Source organism: Asterias amurensis, chromosome 17, assembly GCF_032118995.1.
Source record: "Asterias amurensis chromosome 17, ASM3211899v1".
NCBI lineage: Eukaryota > Metazoa > Echinodermata > Asteroidea > Forcipulatida > Asteriidae > Asterias > Asterias amurensis.
The window spans coordinates 7,942,866-7,963,852 of record NC_092664.1 but is presented as its reverse complement, the minus strand read 5'-3'; the positions used below and the strand labels follow the sequence as shown (position 1 = coordinate 7,963,852).

The 20,987-nt window shown below is 40.7% G+C and overlaps 1 protein-coding gene across 2 annotated transcripts in view; it reads right to left on the bottom strand.

The window, feature by feature from the left end:
- LOC139949661 (intermembrane lipid transfer protein VPS13B-like) overlaps window positions 1-20,987 on the bottom strand; it is a 56,538-nt gene that overhangs the window by 14,193 nt on the left and 21,358 nt on the right. For both annotated transcript variants that reach the window (XM_071948118.1, XM_071948117.1), the window contains 23 exons: window positions 20,430-20,550; window positions 19,130-19,856; window positions 18,341-18,484; window positions 17,233-17,406; window positions 16,627-16,842; window positions 15,634-15,920; window positions 15,095-15,254; window positions 14,319-14,512; window positions 13,451-13,629; window positions 12,420-12,604; window positions 11,439-11,575; window positions 10,707-10,910; window positions 9,534-9,698; window positions 8,487-8,642; window positions 7,303-7,566; window positions 6,627-6,707; window positions 5,711-5,886; window positions 4,896-5,075; window positions 3,694-3,979; window positions 3,160-3,342; window positions 2,498-2,632; window positions 944-1,213; window positions 220-427 (listed from right to left, as the gene is read on the bottom strand). In XM_071948118.1, coding sequence (XP_071804219.1) covers window positions 220-427; window positions 944-1,213; window positions 2,498-2,632; window positions 3,160-3,342; window positions 3,694-3,979; window positions 4,896-5,075; window positions 5,711-5,886; window positions 6,627-6,707; window positions 7,303-7,566; window positions 8,487-8,642; window positions 9,534-9,698; window positions 10,707-10,910; window positions 11,439-11,575; window positions 12,420-12,604; window positions 13,451-13,629; window positions 14,319-14,512; window positions 15,095-15,254; window positions 15,634-15,920; window positions 16,627-16,842; window positions 17,233-17,406; window positions 18,341-18,484; window positions 19,130-19,856; window positions 20,430-20,550 — 4,832 coding nt within the window. The remainder of the gene's footprint in view (window positions 1-219; window positions 428-943; window positions 1,214-2,497; window positions 2,633-3,159; window positions 3,343-3,693; window positions 3,980-4,895; window positions 5,076-5,710; window positions 5,887-6,626; window positions 6,708-7,302; window positions 7,567-8,486; window positions 8,643-9,533; window positions 9,699-10,706; window positions 10,911-11,438; window positions 11,576-12,419; window positions 12,605-13,450; window positions 13,630-14,318; window positions 14,513-15,094; window positions 15,255-15,633; window positions 15,921-16,626; window positions 16,843-17,232; window positions 17,407-18,340; window positions 18,485-19,129; window positions 19,857-20,429; window positions 20,551-20,987) is intronic.

The following is a 20,987-nucleotide window of genomic DNA, read 5'->3' as shown; positions in this document are numbered from 1 at the left end:
AACCTGGTTTGACTTGTTAATTGAAAACAAATCATCAATGATCCCCCTTTAAGGACTCCAAAAGGAAATTCAAATACAAATTTCTTAGACTTCGCCTTACAGCCACTCCTACCTGAAGTTAAACACTTTTTGACGAACGGCTTCCAGGCCCTGTACTAGTCAACCAGCACACTAAGCAATGATACAATAAAATACCAAAAAAAAGACATGTATACTTACGTTTCTCTGTGGCATCAAACGGGGTCTGTCCGAAGTGAAGTGGGTAGGGGCAGGCATTAGAGACGGTCACCCTGGTCATTGAGTCATCATCCAGGGTGAGGTATGTCACTCCTTCTTGCTCTGCTAAGATGACAACGAGCGGCTGTGTTGACATGGTTACCATGGCGCTGGTTGCTTTGGGTGAGGCCTGGCTGTACACTTGGTGAATCTGGTCAATCAGAAAGTTTAAAGTGTAAGTGTGTTTCACAGGTTAGCAAGAAAATTAGATGGCCAGCTTGCACGGCCGCAATAGATTTGCATTGTAACATCATTCATTTTCGTACAGTAAGCACCGGATGGTTAGTATGCCTTTTTGAGTGCTTATGATTAGCAGCACTATGAAATGGAAATAGCACTCCGCACTTATGATGTCACCTTTGCTCAAAATGCCCGGCTGTCAGAAAAACATTCCATCACTTAATATGCGGATCATCGCGTCATTTTTGCGCCAAACTGCACTAAAGTATAAGGTAGCAATAGAGTAAACCTGGACACGTACATGTACAAACGAGTATGTTAGTGAAATTATGTACATTTGTCTGAGATCCGGGTACTATTTTTAGCATTTTTGCAGAGTGTTATTGCACAGTAAGCAGAAAATCAGCTGCTCCAACATAGAGCTGCTGCTCTTTTATGGCTTTACACAACACACTGGACCTACAGTGTATGGCTCCATGAAACTCACCGGTACTGCAACTGGTAGTCTGGGCCTCGATAAGTCCACCAGAACCCATCGGCTCCAGTGAGTCTGTTCCCGATTGGCTGCCTCTCTAATACCAGCATTCTGATTGGTCAGTTCTGAAGACAGTGAGAAGTACTGGCTCACACTCTCCTGCTCAGCAGGGATTGGCTGACTAGTGGGTGGGATGTTCCACTGTGTAATTGGGATGTGTGTTTCTTGAGTTGTAGCTGAGGGGACTATCACCTCATGCAGTGATGACTCCTGTAGTGAAAGCTAGTATAAAAGAGAGGATGGAAAGAATTTTTATCATGATATTTTGTTTAAATCTCAAGTGAGGTTTACGGTGACACTATGTGCATAAATCTCCTTAAGTAGTGGTGGTTCTGAGAAGAACCAGTGGTTAGACAACTCGACGTTTCCATCAGTATGCTCTGATCGTCTTCAGGAGAATGACATCTCAAGGCCGGACAGGCGCTTCAATGCTAGGACTACACTTAATATTAATTTTGGTTTTTACCCATACAACGATGTGCGTTAGCACTGTATACTCAGTACTTTCCCCGAGTCATGTGAAAAATATCACAGGCATGTTACTCGGGTGGGATTCGAAGCCACGACCCTTGCACATCTAGAGCAGTGTCTTACCAACTAGACTACCGAGGTTGCCCCGGTAGCTAGAGGCAGTTCGAATCCTATGTTTTGGCAACGGGTACCGCAATGATATAATAGATGTTAAATTTGCATTGGGGATAAAGAATATTAATTTTGGTTTTTACCCATACACCGATGTGTGTTAGCACTGTATACTCAGTACTCTCCCGAGCCCTGAATCATTATAATGATTCATGTGAAAAATATCACATGCATGTTACTCTTAACTTATTTGGGATGTCAAACCAAATCAACTGTCACCAGGGGGCACGTTGTCAACTACTTCAGAGGCTGAAACAGGGTTACCCCTTTCACATTCCGTAAAGCTGTAGACATGAGCCTGGCTGGTAGATCAACTTTTCTGCGAAGCAGTTATGGTTTTGCATTGCTCAGGGCCACAAGCGTCATGATTGGGATTCGGACCCACACTCTGCTACTTACAACACCAGAGCTTGGGTCATGACACAAATGGTCATGACACAAATGCTGCTTTAGTACTGCCGAAGAGATAACTTGCAGCACTTTCAGTAGCATGCAGTAATAGATTTTTTAATAATAAATAATAATAACAACCGCATTTCTATAGCGCCTAACACCTCCAAAAGAAAGTCTCTAAGCGCTCAGAGGAAACAAAAGAATAATTAAGTATATGAAGATTTGAAAAGATATGTTTTGAGAAGAGTCTTGAAACTTGAGATCGTGGTGGCTTGTTTGATGTGTAGAGGGAGATTGTTCCATAAGTGAGGTGCAGCAAACTGATAATTACGTTGACCATATGCTTTGGTGGCAACTTTAGGGATAACGAGGGTGTCTTTGTTAGCAGAACGGAGGTTTCTCGTAGGAGTGTGGATTGAAAGCAGAAATGAATCTTCTCTACAAAAAAAAAGAAGTGACCATTGATCTCACCTTATTTGATGGTGCTACATCCAGTGTCCTCATCCTCACTGACCTCTTACACTTATTCCTCAGCACAAACTGAGGTAGTAGTGTAATGACCCTGATGTTGTGTTTGACAGTGGATCGCACAGTCAGACGGATAACCTTAAAAAGAAAATCATCACACAGTATATGAATTTCTATTGATTACTGCTTTTTATTTAGTAATCATATCAGTCACTCATTGACGTCAAGGCGCTTCAACATTCAGTGTTTTCAATCAAGGTATTGTGGAGCTTTCCAGTGACTTGACTTACTGTTTGAAATTTTTCAATGGGAGACTTTGGAACGCTAGGTGGCAGCAGACTTACCAGGTAAATGTCCATTATTAACATAGTTCTGAGCATGCGCACATTGTAACCGAGAACAATGGATTTATCTGGTAAAAGTCTGCTGCTGCCTAGATCTAAACAGGTTTTCTCTTCGGAGTATAAAATAAAAATACATTTTACACCATTTTAAAGTGCGATTGGAGACGTAGAACTTTTCCCCATTTTTATAAGGACTCTATCTACTATAAAATTAGTCCATAACAAAACTGAATTTTACCTTGGAGCATCTCTAAAATAAAAAATACTACAAATGATAAACACAATACAAAATAACAAAACCAGAGACAAGCAAACACCTACCCGATTCTGTGAAAGCCCCATTCGCTGCACAGACAAGCAGACCTGGATGAACCCCTCTGATATTAGGGTCAGAGTTGAAGGGTTGTGACCTATAGATGGAACAGAGGCTGCCATGAGGTGTATGGGATTGGACTTTGTGCTGGTTGTGTACTTAGCTTTGCTGAGTTGAAGATGAAAGGCCTTCTGTGGAGTTCCATGAAAAAGTAAACATTACTGGTTGTAATAATAAACAAACAAAGGCAAGATTTTTATTTACAAAAACAATAGCTTAGCAAAACAAAATGTTGCTTACCAGAATATGGTTACTTGTCAGAATATGATGCCACATTTAAACCCGAGCCCGGTATCATGCTAATTATTAGCAAAAAATAGTGAACCACTCTTAGCTGCTTTAGCAATTCTATCAAATAAGTAATTTGCAAATTAGATTTGAATAAGGATTCAGACAAGGGTCCAAAGAGGTGATAGGCAGCGAAAGAACCAACTAAGCCAACCCCATCCCCAACCTGAAAGGATTACAAGTCCATATTTTACCTTGAATCTCTGCGGGGCAGTAACCTGTCGTTTCTGCACACACACCGACTGACACCCATGCTCCAAAATGTCAATATCTAAATCCGTTTCGTTGATGATCAAACACCATGGCAACACGTCCACCATGATGGTGTCAAGGAAGCGGCAGGGCTGTGTGATTGATACTTGAAGATCTGTGTTAGGCTGGTGGACACTTCCGATGGGAGGCTCTTGAGGGGAAGCCTCTGTAGACTGTTTACTTGCGGGTAGTTCGGTGTTGCGTAAACTACCGGTGAATGATTTTGCACTGCGAAGGATAGAGGATAAGAGTTGAGTATAAAATGTAAATTGTTCTTGCAAAACCAGACATTTCTACTGGGTAAAGTTATTTGAATGCAGTTTACATTATCATTTAGTAGTATATTAAAGGATGTGCGCAGTGCCCCTTTGTTCATTATGTCATGTCAACTGGATAAAAAGTTGTTGCACAGACAAACTAATTAATTGTTTCTTTGGCTAGAGAGACTCACCCTCCCTAAGAATCCCACAATAGCTATCACCCACTTGTTTTGACTCCGACTGGCATGCCTAGCCACATGCTTAGAGTGGGTGGTTCAGAAGTACAGTCTCAAATCAAGTTACATCCACTCTATGGTAACTCAACACCCAAAAAATTTAGACTCCAATAAGAAAGGTATGCTTGTTCCAATGATAAGCAGTTGTTATTTGGGTCTCTAGTACGTTATCATACAAAGTCAGACAACTTCCGGAAGAGGATTTTGGAGGATGGTAACTATTTGGGTTAAAGGTTAAACATGATCATTATTTATATCAGGCTTCCAGAGGCAAAAATATATCAGCGTATTGAATGCTTTCGTAAAAAGTACCCGGATGACAGCAATATTGTGTCAGTACTAGTTCAGGCATTTTAACAAGTTTCGCTGGTTAATCAACAACAATGGCTGCTTCTACTAGCAGTGCGAGATTTGCTTCGGTTTCCGGTGAGGATTTTGAAGAACTTTTGAAGAACAAAGACCTTGAAGGCTACAAAACAAGCAGTACATGTTCTGAGAGCTTACCCGACTGCAAAAAATGCAAAAAATCTTCCAACAAATTTTGAAAGAGTAGATAAGCTTACGCTTGCAAGTGTTTTGTCAAAATTTTACGTGGAATATATTCCTGTATCCCCCTCAAAGCCATCCAATATTATATAAATATCCAACCTGCTATAGTCAAGATGGTTGTATGGCCATGCCACTGTCATATCAAGTTGTTGACAGCGCTTAGCAACAGTCTCTATGGAAACAGGAGATACATCATCATCTGACAGTGATCCATGAATGAGCTCTTCAATCATGTCTGTGTTGATTGCAATGGAGGGACTGGAAATTTCTGCATCATGGCTGAAAGAAAAAGAAATGAACATAAATTTAAAAACACTTCTTATAAAAGAGGAAAATAAAGGATTTTTTCTTAACAGGACGATAGGTTTTTTTTACAGACAGAGTACAGGATCCTGACTAAATAGTTCCAATCAGAAAGCCAGCTACAATGTACTAATCCTCCAGCGCAGTGGTGTTACCGCCCCTACTCGGGGAGGGGGGGGGGTCCCAACCAGTGAGACAGGAAAAAAATTAATGCTTTGATACTTAAAATAGGCTTTCCAAAGAACCAAGCATGCAATATATTCTTGAATTGTCACACATTGTTGTGTGACAATCAAAATAAGACCATACTTCCTGCGAGTGTGAACGCTATGCGAATTTGACGCCACAAATTCACAACAAAAAACTTGCGGTTTTGTGAAAATGGAGTTGCTTTACAGGCACAACCACAGGAAGTATGAACTGGGCTTTAGAGAGGGGCTGACTCTGAGGTGAGGTTAGAGATTTGTAAAAGGAAATCTACTTTTATGAGGACCATATCTGTTGGAAAATGAGTGAACCACAAACATTAAGTTTGACCTTAGAGACCTACAAACTGATCAAAATAAAATGAAATACATGTAATGATATGCAGAAAACTGTTTGATATTTACCCGAGTTGGAAAGTAACATTATGCCACGTATCTGGTGCAAACTGGTACAGTGATTGGTCAGAAGCTTGACCTCTGACCTCAATAACCCTCTGGTCATTCTGCTTGCTGGTTTCAATATTAATGGTTAGGGGCCAAGGAAGGTGACTCCGAACGATGAACAACGGGCTCAACAGAACCTGATTGGAGAAGGGATGTAAACAACAAAAATAAATCTTAACCAATAATTACTTTCAATTTTGGGGTAAAAAAAAATTTAAAAAAAATAGGATCTAGAACGGGATCTAAACTTGCAGCCTTTGCATTAAAGCCATTATACACTTTTAGATCAGAAAAAAAAAGTTCACAGATTAACAAATAACTTACAAGGTTTACAGAAGGTAATGGTGAAAGACTTCTCTTGAAATATAATTCCATAAAATGCTTTAGTTTTTGAGAAAACATTAGAACAATTATAAATTCTTGATATCGAGAGTTGCGGATTTACATGTATTTTAAACACATGTTATGACACGGTGAATCGCGCGAAAACAAGAGTGGTTTTTCCCGTTATTTTCTCCCTACTCCGATGACCGATTGAGCCTAAATTTTCACAGGTTTGTTATTTTGTATATAAGTTGCGATACACGAAGTATGGGCCTTTGGACAATACCGTTTACAGAGAGTGTCCAATGGCTTTAGCATGCTGGCGCTTTACCCACTGAACTATCCAACCCAAATACTGGCAGTCTCCCTAATTTGGCAATATTTTTGTTCAGGGTGCCATATAGCCAGGGATCATACAAAATTTTTCTGATACAACCTGCGAAGTGGCAGCAGAGGGAAAACGTTAACGGGATGCAACTTTTTATTTAAAATATCAAGTTATATACCACAAGGGAAACTGACTAAATAAATTTTAGTTCAGGTTGTGACTTACCAATCGCTGTACATGGCCCTGGATTTCCTCAGTAAAGATACGACACCACATATAATGGAACACTCCATCTTGATTGCACACCTTCAACACAAAGAACGAAATCAGTGTTTGAATGCAACCACGACAACAAATCAATAATATTAAACATCGGTGTAACGGTAAAACCAAATTATATTCTTTGTACCAGATGCAAAACTAACATCTATTAAACTCATATCAGTTGCATTTGGAGGATTGATGCAGTAGGGATAAAATAAACTCATATTAATATTCTTTATCCCCGATGCAAATTTAACATCTATTATATCGTTGCGGTACCCGCTGCCAAAACATAGTATTCGAACTGCCTCTAGCTACAGGGCAGCCTCGGTAGTCTAGTTGGTAAGACACTGCTCTAGAATTGCAAGGGTCGTGGGTTTGAATCCCACCCGAGTAACATGCCTGTGATATTTTTTCACCTACTCAGGAAAGTACTGAGTATACAATGCTAACACACATCGATGTATGGGTAAAAACCAAAATTAATAAACTCATATTGGTTAACGTTCTGAAGAATTGAGTCTGTTTCTTGCAGGAGTATGTCAGGTATTAACTCAGATTGTTAACATTTATACATACAGATACAAAGGCTTTGAGAGTTAAAACATTGCAAATTCATGAAGAAAAGTATTATTACCTTCAAAATTGACTTCTCACGACTCATTTCCCCGCTTATCGCAAACTGTTCCGACCAATCACAGCCGTCTTTATCCAGCCTTAGTCTGACCCCTGTGATGTCATTACTGCTACAGGTTAAAGAAGGCAAGCTGCTATTGGCCGAAAGGTTCTGGAAATGCTTTGAGTCGATCACCTGACTGCCGATTCTGGCCAATCGGATCAGCTGTACTTCAAGGTCTAGGCTCAACATGTTGGTGAAGATGTGCTGGCCACAGAAAATCACCTTTAAACACAAATTCAAAGTACAAAATATTGAAATGTTCTTCAAGCAAAATTTCTGCAGTTTGTGATTATTTTGGTTTTTCTATATTGGAATTTATATACAAATTATATCAAGTAAATTTTCATTCAAGTTTTGGGTGAACCATAGAGGAAGGATGGTGAACGGGATTTGAACCTGCAACCTCAAGATTAATATGCCAGTGATCTACAAACTGAGATATCGAGCCCTAATGCTGGCAGTCTTCCTATTTCTTAAATACCCGTTTCATATGCATGATAATTGGTCCATGAAAAAAATAGGAACATTTTATCGAATATAAGGGCTGACCTACAAGTATATGTGCACAAAGTGTATGCTTTAAAGACAATGGACACTATTGGTAATTGTCAAAGACCAGTCTTCTCACTTGGTGTATCTCAACATATGGATAAAATAGCAAACCTGTGAAAATTTGAGCTTGATTGGTCGTCGGAGTTGCGAAATAACTATGAAAGAAAAAAACACCCCTGTCACACATAGTTGTACATGTATGCTTTCAGATGCTTGATTTCGAGACCTCAAATTCTAAACTTGAGGTCTCGAAATCAAGTTCGTGGAAAATTACTTCTTTCTCAAAAACTACATTACTTCAGAGAGAGCCGTGCCTCACAATGTTTTATACTGTCAATCTCTCCCCCTTACTCTTTAGCAAGTGAGGTTTTATGCTGATAATTTTTTTGAGTAATTACCAATAGTGTCCACTGCCTTTAATAGACTTTTCAGGCCATTGGCGAAAAAATTACACATTCTGATTTACAAAGCTGCATCTCCCATCGTTAATCAATACGTAGGGCCTATCATTATTTCTGGGGGTTTGTTATACAATTTCTTGAACATTTCCATGAATTTCTGTCCTGTGTGTCTATTTAACTATCTCTCACCTGTCTTTGCAGCGGCGATATCTTTTTAATTTTGATAAACAGCGTAGCCGTTTGCTCCTGGTGCTGTAAGGTTCTCACAATTGTTCCTTCGTGGTCGAGGCTGAAGGGCTCAGACCAACGCCAGTTCCTCCATCCCTCAATACATACATGCAGGCGCTGTTTAACACAGTACAACGGGGAAAAGTAGGATAGCAATCACAAGCAGTTCAATCATTTTCTGATCAGTAATTAAAATGGTTTGCCTTCTGTTTGACTTCTTTAAAGTAGGGTCATATATTGGTTGTTGTCAACAGATGCTTGTTAATAAGCAAAATCATAAACAAAGATACAGTTAAAGTCACATGTGAAAATATCAGCTGAATACAGTGTCTAGTTGCTGAGAAAACAGCAAAAAACTTTCACAATAATTTGTTGAATCCATCCAGTTTTCAGAGGTGACAGCAGGTACCAACCGCATCTCTGGCAGTAGTATTCACAAAGGGACCACCCGGATATTTGAGTCTCCAAAGTTGCCTGAAGGCGATCTTTGGAGACTCAAATTTACCAACATCCTTTTATTGACTTTCTAATCAACGAGGGCATTTCAGATGAAATATTTTTTGCAGAATGCTTACTACCATTACCATCTTTATACTCAAGTAAGCTTTTGGAAGAAAACTAAACAACTTTTGTCCAGGTCATAACAAAGAATGACCCTCCTTTTACACTCTCTTTAACCCTTTTCACACTACTCTATTCCCAGGGGTTGCCCCCGGGGAATAACTGCAGACTTGTTCACACTACGATCGCTTTACCCCGATCTTCCCGAAATTGGGCATACATGTACCACAGGGAATAACCACCCCTGCTAAGGAGTAGGGGTAAGTGAATAAAACCCAGGGCATTCTTGAAACAGGCAACCGGAACACTGTGGAACTGGGACACAGTGTAAAAGTGCACCAGGGTAACTGTTTGGTAACAAATTTCCTGGGATCTCCCCAGGGCTGTATCCAGGGGGATAAACGAAACAGTGTGAAAAGGGCTGACAAGTATCTTCCATATACTGACCTGACGATGATGTTTATGAGTCCTCCAGCTGTATTCATGAACCTTCCTACTGGCTAGCACCATGGATTCATCCGTGTGGACTTGGCCAAACCTCAGGGTTCCATCCGTATCATTACAGATAGCATAACTACAGAATAGCAAACGCTCCTGGTCCACTGCATATGCCTGTAGTCATGAAATAGGTTCAAAGTTAAAGTAGGGTTAAAACATGTGGACTGGACTACAAGCCAAGTCCAGTGATTTTCTCTCTAGTCGACCGAGGTCGGACTAGAGAGAGAGAGAGAGAGAGAGAGAGAGAATCACTGGAAAATCACCAGTGATTTTAATAAAGGGCTAATAAACTCACAACTACATAGCTTGTTGCATAGTGCACAGCTGTTGCAAAGTGCTTACCAACCAAAGAAAGGGGCTACAACACACATCAACATGTATACTGGTGTAACAGAGTGAAAAGAAATGAAAACAATAACTGAAGAAGCTTGAAATGTTTCTGACAAATAATACCGCTCATGGGCACTGAAAATACTTCAGAATACCAATGTGAAGTGGTTATAACCCAGGCAGCATTTGGTGCATGGGTTTCTTCTGTTTGTACAGCTGGTATTACATACATGGAAACCCCATGGCTTGTGTACTGTGGACGTAGTCTCAACAGACTCCTGTGGTATTTTGTGGTAAGGGCCACTTGGGCAGGAGAGTGCACTCATAAATGTTTGTGTGATATGGACTTGGTCTCTTGGAGCAATGGCTAGTTAGGAAGGAGAGCGCACTGATAGTGGCTTGTGTAATATTGACTTGGTCTCCACAGTCTCCTGTGGTACTTTGTTGCAATGGCCATGTACATTAGGCAGGAGAGTGCACTAATAGTGGCTTGTGTAATATTGACTTGGTCTCCACAGTCTCCTGTGGTATTTTGGAGCAATGGCTAGTTAGGAAGGAGAGTGCACTGATAGTGGCTTGTGTAATATTGACTTGGTCTCCACAGTCTCCTGTGGTTCTTTGTTGCAATGGCCATGTACATTAGGCAGGAGAGTGCACTGATAGTGGCTTGTGTAATATTGACTTGGTCTCCACAGTCTCCTGTGGTATTTTTTGGCATGAGCTAGTTAGGCAGGAGAGCATACCGATAGTAATAGAGTTAATAGGGCTGGCCCTAAAATAATTCCTACATACCTGTTTTATTGCTTGCAATGCCATGTTAAGAGAATGCACAGTTTCCTGTCCCACGATGACCTTAACTGACCCAAGGTCAACATGGCCCTCGACACCCTGACCCCAGGTCGAATCCACAGTGGCAGTCACACCCATACGATGTAATAGTGTTGACATGGTGAGGTTTCGATAGGTCATAAGGTCACATTGGAGAGTTGTGGACATCTGAAACATGGGATTAGAATAAGAATTATTTTTAAAATCTTCTCAAATCACCCTCTTTTCGGCCATGAACCAGCACAGACAGTCTCTGCCCTAGCTTGCCCCCCCCCCCCCAATGGAAATTGATGCACTAAATGTCAGCATCTATGATATCATCTGGTGAATGCATCTACACAGTACACAAACAGTTCTGTGCAGTTATTCCACCATACATTACCTGTGCAGTTGAATGGTTTCAAATGGTTGGGCAATGCACTACTTTTTTGTACACAACCTTGTGGCGGTCTGTAGGCATTTTGGATGTTTCCATTCAAATTTGAAGTGATTGCATAAGATCCCTATTTATTTTACCATCATTAATGATGGTAGGCTTGGGGTGAACATGGACAAAACTAAAGCTTTTTAACAAATATCCTTATGCTATCTTGGTCGACTAAAGTCATTGTTGGGGCTCAAGCAGGGTCTAGAGCACAGTCGACCAAATTAGCAATTTGGGCTAAAAGGGTTAAGCAGATTGTCAATCTTACTGACCTGTACATTGGTGTTAGCTTGAGTGGCTCTCCAGTGATTGATGTACATATCTGATGACCTCAGTCGTAGGACCATCATCTCCTGGTCAGCTGGGGACAGTCCATCCAACACAAAAGGCTCCAGCCACTTTGGCCGACCTGCAAATAAAACAAATTAATCATGTAACTTCAATTTTATTGAGCTGCTTCGGCACCAAATTATACTTAATGATTTCTTGCTAAGCAAAAAGAAACACGATACCAGTAACAATGGTTTATGTGGAATGGTATGTTACATGTAGCCCTGTCAATCTTATGAACGGATGAGGATGGCCAAGTCAAGGGCGAGTTCAAGTTCCGGGCATGACATTTATGTCAGTGTGATTTGCTAGCTTGTCTTCCATACACTCTCACAACAAAGCCCCCAACCCTACATTTATAGAGAGCCTATACCTTTGCCTAGAGCATCAGTGTGATTTGCTAGCCTAACTTCCATACACTCTCACAATGAAGACCCAAACCCTACATTGATAGAGATAAACACACATTTGCCCTGTGGACTGACCAGTGGATCAATTTGATTTGCTAGCCTGTCTTCCATACACTCTTACCATGAAGGTCCAAACCATACATGTATAGTGAGCCTTTACCTTTGCCCAATGCATCAGTGTGATTTGCTAGCCTGACTTCCATACACTCTCAAAACAAGGCCCCAAACCCTAAATTTATAGAGAGCACATACTTTTGTCTAGTCTATCAGTTTGATTCACTAGCCTGTCTTCCATACACTCTTACCATGACATCCGAACACTGCATATGTACATGTAGAGAGCCCATACCTTTGCCTGGTGCATCAGATTGACTCACTAGCCTAAACTTCCATACACTGTCACAACGAAGCCCCAAACCCTATATTTCTTCAGAGCCAATTTGACACGCTGGCCTGTCTGCCATACACTCTTACCATGAAGCGCCAAACCCTACATTTATAAGCAGCACATACCTTTGCCTAGTGCATCAGTGTGATGAGCTAGCCTGACTTCCAAACACTCCATCTTGAATCCCAGTGAGAGGTCTGGTAGTAGTTGAGCTGAGAAGCAGGAGTCTACCCTCATGGAGGCTGCCAGGGCGGTGGGAGACACAATCAACCCTGGATGATTCTTTCTAGAAAGCGGCTCGTCATCGCTACTAGTAGAATAAATATTTAGATTCTTTGAGGAAAGGCTTCAGAGGTAATACTCCAAAAGTATAACTGATCAAAGACTTGATAGGGACCATGGTTTTCTGTCCCACTACCAGGGGCCAATTTCATAGCGCTGCTTGAAAATAGCTTGCTTGTTTTTTACATATTACTGGCCAAAATGTCATGCCATATACATTGCTAGTCACTGGTATTTAGCTGTTGTTTTCTTAGCATAACAATCTAGTGGAGTCTTGGCCGGTCATCTGGTTTTACTAAGCATGGATTATTTTGCTTAAGCAAAGTTTTGTGCTTAAGCAGCTCTATGAAATTTGGCCCAGGAATAAATAGCTATTGTTATTAGATCTACATGTATTCACCCACTACTCTCTTGTAAATATATCACGTACTTAATATACATGTAGCTTTTGCAGTTTTTTAATGTCATTAGTTAGTCTTTAAGTGCTACCCCTATCTTCATTGTTTTATCAAGAATTTTGTGAATCATTCACTCCGAAGTAATGTGGTTATGGAAATAGATATCAATTTATATCCCCAAAATTTGAATCTACATGTAAGAAATGTTATGGTCAGATATGCTTCTCAGATTGTGTATTCAAAAAAGACATTTGCTGTATCAAGGCAAAGGGTTTTTGTTTACAGAAAAAAAAGGGAAAGTACTGAGTAAACAGTGGTTAACACATGTTCGGTGGGTATGAGTGTGTTGGCATAACCAAACAACATTCTTCGTCCTTGATGCAAATTTAATATCTATTAAATTGTTACAGTGCCAGGTGCTAAATTTAGAAATTGGAACTGTAAAACCAAAAGTTGGAAATCTTCCTAAAATGTACCTGCTCTGCACTACAGCATTGAGGACCACTCTCCACAGTGATGATACAGCCTGCCTGCAAGCCTTGTCATCTGCCGATGGTAATGTAAGATGGTAGGAATGCACCTCGGATACGTACAGCTGCTTGTAGATGCAGAAACCCTGCCGAAGATCGTCCCAATACTCTAGGGTACAGGGTACCTGACCAGGATGAAAGTGTAATATGGTTTGTCAAATAATATGGTGCACTTTCCTGTGACAGTCCAAAAGGTACAGGGTACTTACCAGGATAAAGTCCGGTTCATACTTCCTGCGAATGCGAATGCTAAGCGAATTTGGCGTGAATTTGATGCCACAACCCTCCTTTCCCAGCGATATTCGCAAGTGAGTTGAGCAGAGTTGAACTGCTGCGAATTATTCATTGCGAATTTGTGACGTCAACATTCGTATCGCATTCGCATTTGCAGGAAGTATGAACCGGGCTTAACAGTGTAAAATGCTTTTTTAAAATAGCAAGCTGCACTTTCTTGTTACAAAAAATGCACTTTTTAAAATTTTATATTCATAGTAATGAAACCAAGGATGCATCATGAGTGAACTTAATCACTGAAGCTTGCACATCCTGAGGAAACCTAAAAAGGCTGCTTGCTATGCGAACCAGAAACATGGGGTTAACACGTGTTCTTCCATGATAGGGGGATCACATTAAGGAGATTCCACTTTTGTATTTACAATATAAAATAATAAACCACTACGGTAAATTGATTTTGGTAAATTTTAAATGATTTGGGTTAAACAAAAGAAAAGTATTATTATACCAAAATAAATGTAAAAAATTTAATTGAATTTAGAAAATTACTTTGAAGAATATCTTTAAAAACAAAACCTACCTCTACCTCTGCTGTTACATTGGACTCAGCGGCACCAGCCTGTTGGAGCGGTATAGGAGTCACTGATACATGAGTCAGGATCCTAGGCTCAGGGTATGACCATGTCATTGACCCCCAGTGACCTTTGACATCATACTCCAGGGTTGGAGAGGAGAATACAATTTCGTTGGCTTTTGGTTGGAGTCCAATTCCATCTGTATAGAACAAGATAATAAAAAAAACCAAGAATGCCAAAAGCAGTGGGAGCTTAGAATAGAGCTAGACCGAACAACCTGTGGCTCAACTTCATAAATCCCGTCAGCACAAAACTTGATTAGCAGAATTAGGTCACCAGCCAAAATTCCATACAGTATACATTGCTGCAACTGGGCCCCACTCATTTCTTGCTTAGCAAAGAAAATGACTCAGCAGAGTCTTCTGCTCATCAGCTTTTGAAATTGGGCCCAGGTAAATTTCATTTGTTTACGAAGTTCTAAACATGCACATATTCCCAAAAACTAGATGTACTTCAAGTCTGATGCTGCACTGATGCTACCTACTGTCTCAAAAAGTCTCCCATAAAACTGAATTTGGCAGGATAGACAGAAGCTCTTTTAAGAACCCTGGGGAATAACAACCAACCCTTTCACCTTTGGGTTGCTTTAACCATGATCTAACCCATCAAATGAGCATACCCCAGGGGGGGGGGGTATTAAAAACTCAAAATGACAACAAAAAAGCAGGCACTGAAAAAGTTAACAGCCTTATGAAATCAAGAGCCTGAAAGTGTAGCTTACCGGTATCTGTGACATAGTGGAATGTTCCTGCCCTTAGGTCATCTTTATAGTGTCTATCGGGCTGTTGTGATATGACAGTACTTGAAGGAGCTAGGAGACTAGACAATGGCTGCTGATGAGAAGCAGACCTGCGTTTACTGGATTCTCCCTGACTCTCCGTCTGAGATCATAGGGACAAATTTAGCAGTTAATCACGTTACATCAGTGTTAGGAATCTCATTTTTTGACTACATGTAATTTTCCCAAACTTTATTATGCAAATAGTTGGTTTTATCAAAGGGAAATCTCAGCGGTCTTTCTATATTAAAAGAGTCAATTGAAAAAAGCTAGACTTCTGATCTCTGTTGACTTGGTACGTAAAAATGTGTTGATTTTTCGGGGGATTTATATCACATTCTAAAGCTACATGTATTAAGCCCTTAGCATCAGTGGCGTGTACATTGCAAATTTTCACATTTGGGAGCTGAGGAATAAAAAGCATAAAATAGTTTCCAGTAACAGTAACATTTTACAGGTAATTGTTATTGTATCCAACTTGCCTGTTTGTATTTATCCATATACTCTCCAACATGACACTGCATCAAGGACAAACAGTTCACATGTTCCTGACCCAAGAATACAGTCACATGACCCAGGTTGACCCCAGCTGTCATACGCTTTATGGATGACCTATCTAGGGTCTGATGACCACCGGATGCAGTCCATTGGCTGTTGCCTGTCAGGGTGAGTTTGAATGGACCAATCAGAGGTCTTGTCTTACGGCCAATGGATGTTTTCACCAGGAGTTGCTGAAAGGCTAGACTGGCCTGGATCTCTGAGATGATCCCTGAAATCAAAATCCGGATAATTATGGTGGATTAGTTTGATCCATTAAGCGCTAGTTTATGATACAGCCTGGGAAGGCAATGTGATCCGAGGTTACAGGCCAGTAAACAGTTGCATGGCTGCTGTATGCGCCGTAGCACCTTGTAAACCCTTAAAAGGTGCTAAATAATTGAGTCTCAAAATTCATCATTGCAATTACCTATCTTTCTGAAAGTGTGTATATACTCAGCGCCTTGAGTCCCTTGTTTGGTAGATACGTGCGCTATTCAAGACTTCGATATTATTTTGACTGGTACCCTGAACAAAGTCGCTGACAAAATAGGTAGACCACCAACATAGGAGAATTGTTATTTGACTACCTGTCCTATATTCACTTTGACAAGACCCCCAACACAAAGGGACAATGACTCCTAAAATGTTAAACCAAGATTATTGTGAGGATGACGTCAGGTGAATTGGGTCAATACAATCTTTTACAAATCCAAACAGTTGCGTAGGATTTAAAACTTTGCATGGTGGAAGTATATTTAAGGCTTGCAGTACACATGTAGCTCCATGTAAACCTCTTTGAGTAGTGAAACTGTTTGGTGTTGAGTTATCATAGAGTTGAGTATTTTGGGGGATATGGAAGGGTCCATTATAGACAAAGACACAAGCAGGTTGAGGGTTATTCAAGAGTCTTGTTTATCCGAAACTTTCAAACTCACCATCGTTGTTTTGCAAGTCAAGAGCACCCTGGCATTCACCGAATGAGCAGACAACATGCGGATAGTCCGTGTCTGCGACTGTTGCCATGGCAACAACAAATTCTGTCATCTGCACAGAGACGCTCTTGATTCTGGTCAACACATCCAGAGCGTCTCTGTGGCCGGATTGGCTCGAGGAGGGTTTGGTCTTACGTGTCAATGGCTGCCGAGGCAACACTGAGAGAGACGAACAAATTAAATACATCAATAAACAAAGTTTGCAATGTCTACTAGACAAGAAGTGTTGTGGAGTGTCATCGCCAAGCTTCTGGTTTCAAGTTCAAGGCTCTGCTTACTGCCCAATTATGTCGCCCTAGCATGTGCGCCACATTCTGCACTTGCGATCACCATTCTCTGCTTACTGTGCAAGCGCCAAACATCTGCCCTAGCTGGGTATGCAAAGAATGCCTAGTAACTTGGAGAACACATGCCTAAAAGCAAAAATCCTTGCTGACCTGAGAAATACACTTTGCATTCTTTGTTTCCGTAAGCGCCGATTCCTTGCTTACGGGAAGCAGAACCAAAAAATTGGGTCCTGGATATTAACAAATGAAAGAATTTTCATACCTGGGGTAATAACAACACTCTTTGGTGCAACTGCCTCACTCTGAGCTATTGGCACCGTGGATATCTGAGTTGATTTTGGTGGGATGAGTGCTTTCATGAAGTCTAGCACCCGGTCTACTTTGCTCAAGCTTAAACTCACTTTGATCGGCCTGCCAATGTTGAGTTTTGCGTCAGCTGAAGAAGAAAAAATGCGAGTGTAGACAAATTGTTGGGATAATGTTACAACTGTATGTCTGGCACATCATAATGCCCATATCTAGAATTCAACACTGGTACTCGCCACAGAAAACGCACATTCTCAATTGCCACACCCATTCTGTGGAACAACCTTCCCATCCACATCTGTGCCTCCACTACACTAGACTCTTTAAAACTGCTCTCAAAACCCACTGATTTAGATCAATCTTAGCAAGTAGGATTTGAAACTTTGCATGGTGGAAATAAGATATAGAAGAGTTTGCGGTAAAACCATGTAATGACTATCTCTAAATGAGTTGGGGTGGTTCTGAAAAGAACCGTTAGATTAACTCACAGGGTGGACACATTTGTGTTTGTCAAATTTCTTTTTAGATTTGAAGGTTTTTCCACAAATATCACAAACAACTGGTTTCTCACAGAGTGGACACATTTGTGTTTGTCAAATTTCTTTCGAGATTTCAAGACTTTTCCACAAACATCACAAACAATTGGTTTCTCCTCGTTGTGAGTTTTCTCCTCAATGTGCAAAGTTGTAAGTGAACCTTCAAATCTAAAAAGAAATTTGACAAACACAAATGTGTCCACCCTGTGGGTTAATCTAACGGTTCTTTTCAGAACCACCCCAACTCATTTAGAGATAGTCATAACATGGTGTTACCGCAAACTCTTCTATATCAATCTTAGCAAGTTTACAGAAAAAACTATATCATCAAACTAAACATCATGTCATTTTGTTGTACACTTACTTTGTTAGTGTCATTATATTTTGTAATTAATTAGTATTATTATGTAACAGCGCTTATTAGAAACCTAAGCACTGTAACTGTAACCCAAGTTACTGTATTACATGTAAGCGCTAAATAAATGCAAGCTATTATTATTGTTATTTATATCTTAAGAAGTCCCTTACCATGATTGCTAAGGCAGTCGGTGAGGCTGAACGTGAATAATGCAGGTCGAACGCCGGTCTTAGGGTTAGGTTCCCCTGGGCAGGTCTCAAACCAAGACACTGTGTAGTCACCTGGACTAGGAAGAAGCTGGGTGCTTGGTATATCTGTGAGAGACAACATAGCAATACAGTGAGCCCTCTGTAGTTTTACTCCTGAGAGGCTTTTTAAAAGATATTCATAAATACCTCAGACAGTTTCGCTCTTCCTATTGGTGGAGAGCGAGTCACGTGGGTGTGTATAAAGCTTTGCTTATGACCAGTAAAAAGTGTTAATTAATGGGCGTGACATGTGACCTTGCACCTGTTCTTATAAGACAGTTTCTTCATTCCTGTTCGTCGAGAGCAACAGCTGAAACAGTTGTGCCACATCACGCGAAACGCGCACAACATTCCCTTATAAGGAGTTGTTTATAAGGAGTTGTTTATTCAGTGCTTGAACAGTAAGCGGAGAAAGGTGATTATAAGCACAGAACTTGGTAGAGCATCTGTGCCGGGAGGGTCAGGGGTCTTGGGTTCAATTCCCAATGAGGACCATTTGAACTTTCTCTCATCCCATATTGGTCATTTCACCTCAATGGTGAATAGGCACCATACCAAATCAAGTATATTGTGTTTGTCACATAAAACAAGTATGAGTCAAGACTGACGCAACTGATGCGTTGAATATTTCTGATAGATTCAGGAGAGACCAAAGTGAAAGAAAAACCAAACCTTTTGGGTAAAGGTCAAGACGAGACTTTTTTCATTTACCTTGTGTAACGTCTTTCAATGAAGCCCCGTCAACAGTGAAGTCATAGATGGTAACTTGCGCCCTCTGTTGTTGGTGTCCAAGAGACAACACAGCCGCCGGTTGCATGGCGGTGACAAACAAAAATGGCTGCAACTCCACACTCTGCTCTTTGATTGTCTCTAATCGACTGGACATCTGTCCCTGCTCTTCCGCTCTTATATTTTCGGCAACGGAAATCTGGCGCGAGTATAAGAACACGGACACTTTACCAGCTGTAATGAGAGCATCAACTGACGTGAAGCCGCTACTTTTTGAAACCTTTTTGGACTGCTGCCCTTGCACTGATGACGCTTCAACTTTTGGGATTGGCATTTCGTGCATTTTAACCTTAAGTTTCTGAAGTCTGACACCTCCCAGTTGGGTCGATTCTTCGCTGCCCAATCCACTATCTTCAAGCTGGGTTGGTTTCTTCATTGAGGACCTTGTGATTGTTTGATGGTGGGTACTGGCGTGTTTGTCATGTGACTGGGGTATGGGGTTTCCTGTCTGCGGAGCAGGGGTTCTCCATGACGCATGCTCCATGTTTTCCTTGGATGATTTCGTAGAGTGTAGAGGAGCAAGTTTCATGAGAGATAGAAAATTCTCTTGAGCTAGAGTTTGTAGGAGACAGACTTGTCCAGTGCTAAGGTAGAATGTCATGTCACTGGTGAAGTCCATTTCAATGGAGTGACCACAGACCATTACAGGCTGAAAAGTTAGCAAAGAAAATACCAATGATAAGGGGTGGCTTTCACAAAGAGTTGAGACTAGTCTTATCTCGAGTTAGGACGAGTTACTTGTCCTAACTTAGGACTAGCCATACGTTTCCATATCTCTTAGGACCAGTCCTAAGTTAGGACTAGTCCTAACTCTTTGTGAAATCGACCCAAGGACTGTTTGGTAAACACAAATGCTCCAAAAGCTAGTCCGGTTCTTGACATTTAACCTAGGTGGTCCAAAAATAACAGACTTCTGGGGATCCCAAGACCAAACCAAGTTTGAAGTTGGTATGACAAGTCCTTATTTAAAACAATACGCTTCTAGGGGATCCCATGACCATTGCTGGGATGTATTTTTTACAAAAAGACATGGACAAACGTTGTTTTTTTTACGTTTATTGCAAATAGGTGTCTTGCTCAACGATTTACACAATTTCAGTGACGGACGAAGCAGATAAAAATGGTGAAAGGTAATTTTTCCATCATGACCAAAACAAATGTGACGTTGTGGCAGTATCACAGTATTGGTGCAATTTAATGCGATGGAAAAGTGTATACTTACCGTTGTTTTCGTTTTGTCTGAACCTCCGAAAGATTTGTCTATAACAATAGCTGGGGCAGCCACGAAGCGCATATCGATACCTACAACAATGGGTAGTAGACACACCTCCTTTGGGGCAGGGCTAAAGAAATAAGTATATACATTCCTTACTCTCCAAATAGTAGAGGAGTTCAGCTAAAACTTATTTATACATTGGTTGTAAAATATAACAAAAGCGGGAGCGGCTATAGACCTTTTAACAAATACCCATACCTGTACTAACTGTTGAATGAGGTGTATCCTGGGCCCAATGTCATAGAGCTGCTTAAGTACAAAATTCTGCTTAAGCAAAATAATCCATGCTTAGTAAAATCAGAATACCGGCCAAGACTCCAGTCATTTGCTATGCTAAGTAAACAATAGCTAAATACCAGTCACAAGCAATGTTTACGGCATGAAATTTTGGCCAGTAACATGTGTAAAATAAGCAAGCTATTTTCGTGCTTAACCAAATTTTTGCTTAAGCAGCTCTATGAAATTGGCCCCAGGTCTAACTTGATTTCTAGCTAGACCAGCATG